We start from the raw sequence: 11,100 nt of genomic DNA, 5'->3' as shown, positions 1-11,100 counted from the left end.
AAAACCACTCCGCTGTGAAGGACGCGTCGCGCCCCGGGTCATCCGGGAAGAAATGTGCCGCGCGCGGGGGAGAGGACGCCCCCTCCTTCGCCCCCCGGCAGTGTGCGCGTGTGGAGTGCGCGCCGGGGAAGGGGGTGCATGTTTGAAGATGGGGGGGAGGGGTGTTCAAGTTTATGTTCTAGTGAGGAATGAAGGAATGCACTATGTCCCTGTCCACCCGGCAGCCCGAAGTTTGCAAAATCTTAGCAAAGGCGGCGAGGGGAGCGGGCGCACTGCACCATATTGCCGCGCATCGGAATGCTCCGGTGCGAACCGCCGAGTAGAGAAAGAAGGACGCTTTCTCCAGGGATCGTGGGGAAAAGGGGAGAGGGGCGTGAGCCAGGCGTTCTGGTAAACCAGAGTTTGCCAGATATTAGGGAGATCTGGCGTTCTTGCCACTTAGCCGGCCGGGAAGGCGCTGCGGCGCCCGCGCCCGCTCCTCCCCACCCCGGCTCCAGACTGCGGTGGTTCGCACTGAGTCTGCGCGCCGGGCTTTTCTCGCTGATGCTGCAGATATAGCGCCGAGAGGCTCGGGTGGCGGCGGCCAGGGTGGGTGGGGGTGCGGGTGGGGGTGGAGGGAAAGCCGGGTTCCCGGCTCGGCCGCGGAGGAGGAGCCCCTGAGCGTTGCTGCTTTAGCAGAGACTGGAAAATACTCGCCAGCTCCCTGGCACAGACCGCACACACTTCCACCTCCGCGCCCCACTATCCCCCGAGGGGGGAGCTTGCAAACCTCTGCCTTTTCTCTCCTCGTTCCTGCTGGCTGCGCCATCCCAAACAACTCCCGCCACCGCTGCTCGTAGACTTTATTGCTGTTTGTCTGGTTTAAATCATTCTGTCTCCTAACACACGTCTCGTAAAGACGGAGTACCCACTACGGACGGATGCTCTCCCCCTGTTAGCTTTAAATTTTCCTTTAAGGGGAGGCCCTTCGATGCCTATAGCTTGGACAGACGAGCTAGGGACCAACCACAGCCCGGCAGCAGCCCCTTTTTTTCTTTTGAGAAGGTAAGAATGCTCCCCAAACATCTCCTGCCTACTTCAACCCCCTTAATCTAGGAGCCCCCCGCCCCTGGTTTAATCGCCGCCAAAATAAACGAAGAGTACATGGCCACAGTGCAGAAAACACAACCGGGACTGAGAGCTGATGAGGTGGGCTGCGGTGGCCGTGAGTGAATCCCGGGGAAGCCTCGCGTGGGGGACTACCGGGTACGATCAAGTGGCACAAAGTCAAAAAAAGGAAATAAAAGGAGCTAGGGACACTTCAGCACACAAAGTTGCCATTAAAGTTTATTTCCCTTTTATCCAGATAGGTGACGCTACACTTTGCCAGTTACTAAAGGCTGCAGGTTTTTGCTCAGAAAAATAATATCGAGGCTTCCAACATGTGTTTATTCCCTGGGCGCGCGCGCGCGCCCCCCCCCCCCCCCACACACACACACACCACGGTCTACCCCCGTAAGCAAGCACGGTGACAGGACTGCCAAGCATTTAAACAAAGACAAGCACCACCCCGCCCACCCCCAAGCCTAGTCCACCGAAGTCTACCCTCCCAATAAAGGGTCTCTCTCCCGCTTTCTCTCGAGTTAGATGTTCTCTCTTAACCACTGCAGCTCATCATGGTTTCTCAGAACACCAGCGTGGCTCCCCCAAGCCAGCGGTAACCACCCCCTAAGCCAGATGCTAAATCGCAAAGCGGGGCCACTTCGTGGGGTGGGGAGCAGGCTCCGGGAAGGGGGAGAGAAGGAAGGGGGGACGCTTCCCGATCTCGCTCCCGCTCCCAGCCTCTCACACACGCACCGGGCAATGGAGAGGAAGAAATTTACAAGCTCCAGGGAGAGAAAGCGAGGAGGAGACAGTGGCTGCACTCGCGGGGGACCTGGGCGCTGGGGGGCCTGGCTTCGGGGGACTGACCAGGACAGTGCACACTCAGAGTGCCCCCCCGGGGACGGAAGCCGGGCTTTCCCGAGCCAGGGGCAGACGAGTACTCCCTCCCGGCTCTGCCCCCGCCCCTCCCCGCCTCCCCCCGCCCCCCTCGCAGCGAGTGTGTAGTTTCTGCGCCGGGGCTGCTATTGCCGCCGCCGCCGCCGCAGCGTCAGGGACGAGCTGGGGCCGCCAGCAGCCACCACCACTTTGGGCAAACTTGCGGGTTTCCGGTTGGCGGCTAGTGAGCGGGAGCTTCCCTCTTGCCATTCAGGGTCTGAGAGCCGGGGCCGCTCCAGAGGCGGCGGGAGCACCCGGGGTGGACTCTCGCAGACGCAAAAGGGGACGAAACAACTGCGGAATTCACCCTCCGTGCCAGGGCACTTCCGAGGCAACAGCCGACTGGCACTTTTTCTCCCCTTGGCAAACTGTTTTTTTTGTGTGTGTGCGGTGCTTTTTTTTTTTTTTTTTTCCCCAAGCTACTTGGCAGCTGCGTCCGACTCCCCCTCCCCCTCCCACTCCTCCCCAATGCCTTTGGCTTTTCTTCGGAAATCCGGACAGAATTGGGCATCTTTGTTAATTGCCGTGGGGGGAGTCCGGCCAGAGGCTGTCGCCCGGCCAGCGTCGCCGGCACGCAGAGCCCGGCTGGCTCACCTTTGAACTGCCAAGGGATCAAGTTCAGCTGGAGTTGCCCGCATTGGGACTGGCTCAAGGAAACGGATAGCGCAGGAGAGAGAGTGGGAGAAGGGGAAAGGGGAAAGGAGAGGAGGGAGGAGGAGGGAGGAGAGGGAGGGAGGGAGGGAGGGGAGGGATCGAGAGCGCGGGGAGAGAGAGAGAGAGGAGAGAGGCTGCAATCTCCTCCCTGAATCGCGCACAGCGCTGCAGATCCCAGTGCTCCGACATGCGGGCCGCAGGCAGGTGAGGGAAGACGCGGACTCTGCGGCTGCGAACCCAAACTTGTGCACCGCGCGGTGCGTTCGGCTCAGCCCTCGCCGCCGCGGGCGAACTGCTGCTGCGGCTGCAGGCGGCGGCTGGGTGACTAATGACCTTGCGCAGAGTAGTTAAGAAAAAAAGAGAGAAAAACAGCTTTCCGGGGTGAGAAGAGACGGACTCTCCGGGCGTCTCGGAAGATGGCTCGGGCTGCTCTTCGGCGCGCGGGGGGCGCCCGGACGCGGGCCGCTCCGTAACGCGCGTGGTCTACGCGGCTCGGTGCCCGGAGCGACCTGACGGGTATTTTTCCTTCTCTGTCTGGGGACTGGCTCCCCCGCTGCCGGAGCGGAGTCGGAGTTGAGACTGGCTTGTTGCTGACCCCAGCGCCTGGTTCTGGAAGCGACTCCGATTTGCCGGAGTAGAGGCTGGGTCTGGAGTGAGTGACTGGAACGTGAATTGGACTCAACTCGAGGAGCAGCCGAGACGAGCAGGGCTGGCAGGCGGGGAAGGCTGCAGGCTCGCTCCCCGCCGCTTCCCGGCTCCGCCGCCTGCCTGCCGGAGCGGCCCCGGCCCCATCCGACCGAGCCAGGACGGGAGCCCGGGATCCTCCGCCTGCGGCAGGGATGACTCCGGGGGAGGGGGCGCCGAGCCCGCGGCGCGCAGTGTCCCGTGAACTGTGAGTACTGCGACTGAACGGCGGCCAGCGAGCGGGCGATTAGCACCCATTGCATGAATTATGAAACAATAACTTTCGGAAGAAGCTGGAGGAAGAAAAAAAGAGAAAGAAGAAGAAGGAGGAGGATCTGTCGCTGGTTTCCCCCTGGCCGACTCTACACGCTGCTCCGGCCCCCTCCCTTCTCTCCCACTCGCTTCTTCCTCTCCCGGAGAGGGGAGAGGGCTGGGAGGAGGGCTGGCGACCGGCCCCGGAGGAGGGGGGGCGCCGAGGGGGCTGTGATCAGAAGGAGCAGTAGCAGCAGCAGCACGAGAAGATGCTGAGGATGCGGACCACGGGATGGGCGCGCGCCTGGTGCCTGGGCTGCTGCCTCCTCTTGCCGCTCTCGCTCAGCCTGGCGGCCGCCAAGCAACTCCTCCGGTACCGGCTGGCCGAGGAGGGCCCCGCAGACGTCCGCATCGGCAACGTGGCCTCGGACCTGGGCATCGTGACGGGCTCGGGCGAGGTGACTTTCAGCCTGGAGTCGGGCTCCGAGTACCTGAAGATCGACAACCTCACGGGCGAGCTGAGCACGAGCGAGCGGCGCATTGACCGAGAGAAGCTGCCCCAGTGTCAGATGATCTTCGACGAGAACGAGTGCTTCCTGGACTTCGAGGTGTCGGTGATCGGGCCCTCGCAGAGCTGGGTGGACCTGTTCGAGGGTCGCGTCATCGTGCTGGACATCAACGACAACACGCCCACCTTCCCGTCGCCCGTGCTCACCCTCACGGTGGAGGAGAACCGGCCGGTGGGCACCCTGTACCTGCTGCCCACCGCCACCGACCGCGACTTCGGTCGCAACGGCATCGAGCGCTACGAGCTGCTCCAGGAGCCCGGGGGAGGCGGCGGCGGCGAGGGTCGGCGCGCCGGGGCTGCCGACAGCGCCCCCTACCCCGGGGGCGGCGGGAGCGGCGCGAGCGGCGGCGGCGGCTCCAAGCGGCGCCTGGACGCACCGGAGAGCGGCGGCGGCGGCGGCGGCGGGGCCAACCCCGGCGGCCGCAGCAGCGTGTTCGAGCTGCAGGTGGCGGACACCCCGGATGGCGAGAAGCAGCCGCAGCTGATCGTCAAGGGGGCGCTGGACCGCGAGCAGCGCGACTCCTACGAGCTGACCCTGCGGGTGCGCGACGGCGGCGACCCGCCCCGCTCCTCCCAGGCCATCCTGCGGGTGCTCATCACCGACGTGAACGACAACAGCCCCCGCTTCGAGAAGAGCGTGTACGAGGCCGACCTGGCGGAGAACAGCGCCCCGGGGACCCCCATCCTGCAGCTGCGCGCCGCCGACCTGGACGTGGGGGTCAACGGGCAGATCGAGTACGTGTTCGGCGCGGCCACCGAGTCGGTGCGGCGGCTGCTGCGCCTGGACGAGACGTCGGGCTGGCTCAGCGTCCTGCACCGCATCGACCGCGAGGAAGTGAACCAGCTGCGCTTCACCGTCATGGCCCGCGACCGCGGGCAGCCCCCCAAGACCGACAAGGCCACCGTGGTCCTCCTCATCAAGGACGAGAACGACAACGTGCCGTCCATTGAGATCCGGAAGATCGGGCGCATCCCGCTCAAGGACGGGGTGGCCAACGTGGCCGAGGACGTGCTGGTGGACACCCCCATCGCCCTGGTGCAGGTGTCCGACCGGGACCAAGGGGAGAACGGGGTGGTCACCTGCACGGTGGTGGGGGACGTGCCCTTCCAGCTCAAGCCGGCCAGCGACACGGAGGGCGACCAGAACAAGAAGAAGTACTTCCTGCACACCTCGGCCCCCCTGGACTACGAGGCCACCCGGGAGTTCAACGTGGTCATCGTGGCGGTGGACTCGGGCAGCCCCAGCCTCTCCAGCAACAACTCGCTGGTGGTCAAGGTGGGAGACACCAACGACAACCCGCCCGTGTTCGACCAGTCGGTGGTGGAGGTCTACTTCCCCGAGAACAACATCCCCGGGGCGAGGGTGGCCACCGTGCTGGCCACCGACGCCGACAGCGGGAAGAACGCGGAGATCGCGTACTCGCTGGACTCGTCGGTGATGGGGGTGTTCGCCATCGATCCCGACTCCGGGGACATCCTGGTCAACACGGTGCTGGACCGCGAGCAGACGGACAGGTACGAGTTTAAAGTGAACGCCAGAGACAAGGGCGTCCCGGTGCTGCAGGGCAGCACCACGGTGATCGTGCAGGTGGCCGACAAGAACGACAACGACCCCAAGTTCATGCAGGACGTCTTTACCTTCTACGTGAAGGAGAACTTGCAGCCCAACAGCCCCGTGGGGATGGTCACGGTGATGGATGCCGACAAGGGGCGCAATGCCGAGATGAGCCTCTACATAGAGGAGAACAGCAACATTTTTTCCATTGAGAACGACACGGGGACCATCTACTCCACCGTGTCTTTCGACCGGGAGCATCAGACCACCTACACATTCCGAGTCAAGGCTGTGGACGGAGGCGATCCTCCCAGATCAGCCACGGCCACCGTCTCTCTTTTTGTTATGGATGAGAATGACAATGCCCCCACCGTGACCCTGCCCAGAAACCTGTCTTACACTTTGCTGCCGCCTTCGAGTAATGTCAGGACAGTGGTAGCCACGGTGTTGGCCACAGACAGTGATGATGGCATCAATGCAGACCTGAACTACAGCATTGTGGGAGGGAATCCCTTCAAGCTCTTTGAGATTGATTCCACCAGTGGTGTGGTTTCCTTAGTGGGGAAACTCACCCAAAAGCATTATGGCTTGCACAGGCTGGTGGTGCAAGTGAATGACAGTGGGCAGCCTTCCCAATCCACCACAGCGCTGGTGCATGTGTTTGTCAATGAAAGTGTCTCCAACGCGACTGTGATCGACTCCCAGATAGCCAGGAGTTTGCACACCCCACTCACCCAGGACATAGCCGGTGACCCAAGCTATGAAATTAGCAAGCAGAGACTCAGCATTGTCATTGGGGTGGTGGCTGGAATTATGACAGTGATTCTCATCATCTTAATTGTAGTGATGGCAAGATACTGCCGGTCCAAGAATAAGAATGGCTATGAGGCTGGCAAAAAAGATCACGAAGACTTTTTTACACCCCAACAGCACGACAAATCTAAAAAGCCTAAAAAGGACAAGAAAAACAAAAAATCCAAGCAGCCTCTCTACAGCAGCATTGTCACCGTGGAAGCTTCTAAGCCAAATGGACAGAGGTACGACAGTGTCAACGAGAAGCTGTCAGAGAGCCCCAGCATGGGCCGGTACCGATCGGTCAATGGTGGGCCTGGCAGTCCTGACCTGGCCAGGCATTACAAATCTAGTTCCCCATTGCCCACTGTCCAGCTTCACCCCCAGTCACCAACTGCAGGGAAAAAACACCAGGCCGTACAAGACCTACCACCAGCCAACACATTTGTGGGAGCAGGAGACAACATTTCAATTGGATCAGATCACTGCTCTGAATACAGCTGTCAAACCAATAACAAGTACAGCAAACAGGTAAGATGCATCCCACATATATTTAAAGGTCCCAGAGAAGGCTAAGAATTCTGAGACAGGGCATCTTCTGCAGAGTTTGGTCTTTTTTAAAAAAAAAAAAAAAAAGAAAGAAACTGTCATTTAACATTTTAATAAAGTAGGAATTTAATGTTAACTCATACACCATTCATTTGGTAGTGGTCACCTATGCAAGGTACACCACTGTATTTTGCCAAGTTACTAGAGAAAATATTCAAAGTAGGGAGTATTTTGTACTTCTCTTTGTACCTGGCAGCCCCAATTCCTCCTACATTTGGTGTTTCCAGAATAAATAATGTGTCTATTGTTTGGATGGTTATCTGTAACCTGGAGGAACTATTTCCTTTTGTGGCTACTCAGTGGAAAATTGTACCCAGAGATATTTTCTAAAGTTACTACTGATGCCTATGCAACTTGGACACTCTATAAAAGTTTTAGCTGTGTTACCCATTATGCAAAATTTTACAGATAAGAAGATGCTGAGTCATGCAAATGTTGTACCAAGTCTGAGATTCAGAAGTATTGACTACACTGACAAAAATGCTGGTTTAAAAATGTTTAGTGATACACAAAGGTCATGCAAAACCACATTTTTCATACTTTGCTATCTATAGCAGTTAAGACTGCTCTGAGGTTATACAGTCAGCAGTTGCATTCTTCATGTTTTGACATTAAAAGTTTATCAGCAGAAGTACATTTTATGGAGCACGTGTTCAAGCCAGGCAACAGAAGTGTTCATGTCTGGTGCACTGTGTGCAAGCATAGTTTGGTATGCATTGTGCTGCACCGAGACCATCAAGGTTATGTGGGATATTTGGTACAGTTCTTCCTCAGTGAAATGTAGAAACAGTAAAAATAGGGCATGTTGAGGTTAACTTTATTAAACGTAAAGTTTATTTTTGAAAGTTTTGCTTGTGTGATATATGTAATACAAAGTTTACTTCTTTCACCCACCAAAGTTTGGCACCCAGCAAATAAAACCTTTTGGAAACTGCTGTGTCTAATGCTGTGGCCTGTACATAGAGGAGAACAGTAACATTAGTTACTGTTACTACCTGCTGTTAGTATATCTACTAACAAATCCCATATTTCTTAACTTCAGGACGCATCTCAAGAAACACATTTATGACTGTCAGAGACTATCAAATAATAGTTTTTCTATTAGATATGCTTTGCATGTGGAATGTGCGACCTGAGAAGAATTAAGGCAAAGGAAAAAGTTATTTTATAGCCCCATAAAATGTAGCTATTTAGATAAGGAGAATCAGAGTTGATATTCTTTTATATCCGATAATCAAAGCAATCCAAGAAAACTCAAGTTTGATCTACACTGAACTACATGTAGACTTTTGAAAAAAGGTCTTTTGATGCACGTGAGCCTGAGTTATTGACTTTACTTTTAAAGTGAAATTTGACAAGTGGGAAGTTTATATCTGTTGTGTCCTTGCTTTACCTGGGGTTAGAAGCAGATTTTTGTTTTGTTTTTGGTGCTTTTTTTTTTAAAAAAAAAAAAAAAAAACACAAAACAAACAAGGACAATAACAGTTAAAAGAATAAAACTGCTTACAATATAAACACAAATAAATTGAGATCTGTAGAAATTTCCCTAGGAAATGGTACTTTGTCATGCAAAAGCCTGTGAAGAGATCTTTGTGCAGAATATTTACTATTCAGCTGTCATCCTAATAGGTCTTTTTGTCTTGTGGCTGAATGGCATTTGCATTCTAAATGGTGGAATCTTAAACTTTTGAGTTGACATATCCCTGGCAGATTTATAGATTTTTTTTTTTTTTAATGTAACCACCTCATACATTCTGTGCTGTCACTTAAGCTTTGTTTGGCTCATCAAATGGGGTTAACTCTATATTCTTGAATATTTAAAACAGCCAATATCAAGACTGTTGTGGCATCCTGTTTAAAAGGCAAAGTGATATGCTTATAAATAAACTAATGAGTGGTGTTAGTCTATTAGCTGAGCAAAAAAGTTCACATACCCTACAAAGCCTTTGGAATAAACCATGCAGTTTGCAGAGAGTGACTTCAGAAAACTTGTGTGCATTCGGCATTCAACAGATGTATAAAGTTTTAACCACAATAAATAGCTGATCTAAAATGAAATAAAGGAGAATGGAATACGTTCCCCTTAATGTAATTAGTAATAGTAATTGATACACTTCATCTCAATATTGCTGCCAGGGGACAGGGATCCATTTACAAAGTTGCATTCTGTTTAGACCTCTACATAATCAACAGGATCTTTTTTTGTTGTTCTGATTTTTGTTTGTATCTCTTTATTTTAAAAGGGATTTTATCTTTAGTTTTTACACAGTGCCCAAAGGTATTTTCTTTGATTAAACCTGACATATAAGAAAACCCTGTGTTCATTTTTAAAATCTTATTCTAATTTCCCCCTTGGATACTGAATCTAGGGGCTTCCAGTCTTTTAATTCCTTATGGCAAAGATTATTAAAGATCTGAGATGTCATCTGACATAAAGCCTTCATTTTATTTATAATTTTCCTAAGTTGCTTTATCATAGCTCTTTACTTGATATTGTGAAAGTGATGTCTGTTAGTGTTCTTACCTTCAGGAGAATTACACATTTTGAAGCGATGTTCCTAAGTCTGCTTATTGGTTATATCATAATGAATTAAACAGTTTAGTAGAAATAACATTGTAAATAATGCCCCCTCTGTCCACTTTTGGTTTGTTTTCCCAACTCTAGAGACGTTAAAAGGAAGCTTCTATAGTTCCTCTTGGGCAGAAGCTAGGAGATGTGTGTTGCAGAGTTACTGGAATTATTTCAAAAATTCACACATTAGGAAAACCGATGATGTAACCTCAGGTTTTCCAAGGTTAGACCCTTGCAGTTGTAGCCCTTGGTCTATAATACTGTGTCTAGCTGAGCAAAATGTGGACCATCGACCACATTATTGATCTTAAGTGTCCACCTTTCCATTTCATCCTTCCTTTGCTTGATAAACTTGGTCTTGATGGTATTAAAGTTTTATGCCCTGGAAATACAGCTGTGTTTTTAATTTGCAAAGTAAAGGAAGAAGCATTTCATTTTAAAATCTCCAGTGTTTCACTGTGTTAAGTATTTTTTCAGCTTTCTTTAGAAATTAACATAATTCCGAAATATTAGTAGACAGATATAAAAGTATAGTTATCACTTCGCTTATTATGTGTAAGTCCTACTGAGCTCATCTTGGCCATGCTGTTACCTAGATAATGCACTGGCAAGTAAAAATTTTATGGTATTTATTAAATGGAAAGTTAGGTGCTTTATTTTTTGGCAAGAGTATAGAGGATATAGCTTCAGTAAACATTAATTTAAAAATCCATTGTAGCTGATCCTGAAATACTCAAAGAAAAATTTATACGAACTCCAATGACAGTTTTCCTTGTGCAAGGAACTGCTGAATGTAGTCTGAATAATGTTCTCTTTAATTGATCAAATTGTGCTCACGATTCATCACACACTTAGTGAAAAATATGCCAGAAATTATTTTTTAAAATTACTTCGATTTTGGAAACAGATGGGTGAAGTGACTTGCCATTATCTATGAGAGTTCTAAACACTGAGAAAACTAAATATCAACTTGTGTATGTATATCTTACCCTATGCTATATTGGACATGCATCTGCAGAGTGATGCTAACCACAGCTTCCAGTTTTAATTCATAAGCATACTTTCTACAATGTGGTTCTCCTATCTATAACCAAGGACATCTTTCAACAGGCATGGTGCAGCTACCTACATACACTGAGATTTCTGTTACCTTTGGCTTGATGTCATAGATAGGAAGCTAATAACTGATGAAGGCAACGCTGTCTTTAGTCAGGAGGTATCTACTAAGGATCCCTGGATGAAACAAGGAAAGGGTCATCACTGATTTGATCTGCAATGAACATGCACATTTTTATGGAAGTCTAAGTATGACAATTTGAACCCTATTCCAAACTTATATTAAGTCAATTAACGACTTAGACATAAAACCACAAAGTCAATTGAAAGATTTTTAAG

The 11,100-nt window shown here is 51.9% G+C and overlaps 1 protein-coding gene across 4 annotated transcripts in view; it reads left to right on the top strand.

The window, feature by feature from the left end:
- Positions 1–2,437: 2,437 nt before the first annotated feature.
- The window catches only part of PCDH7 (protocadherin 7), a 431,570-nt gene continuing 422,907 nt past the window's right edge, over positions 2,438–11,100 (top strand). For all 4 annotated transcript variants that reach the window (XM_081087573.1, XM_081087574.1, XM_081087575.1 and 1 more), the window contains exon 1: positions 2,438–7,055. In XM_081087573.1, the coding sequence (XP_080943699.1) occupies positions 3,879–7,055 (3,177 nt within the window). In that variant the 5' untranslated portion in view covers positions 2,438–3,878. The remainder of the gene's footprint in view (positions 7,056–11,100) is intronic.

This window comes from Myotis nattereri (genome assembly GCF_964212035.1).
Source record: "Myotis nattereri genome assembly, chromosome: 1".
NCBI lineage: Eukaryota > Metazoa > Chordata > Mammalia > Chiroptera > Vespertilionidae > Myotis > Myotis nattereri.
The sequence above is the reverse complement of the archived record's forward strand: the minus strand, read 5'-3'. Positions and strand labels throughout refer to the sequence as shown.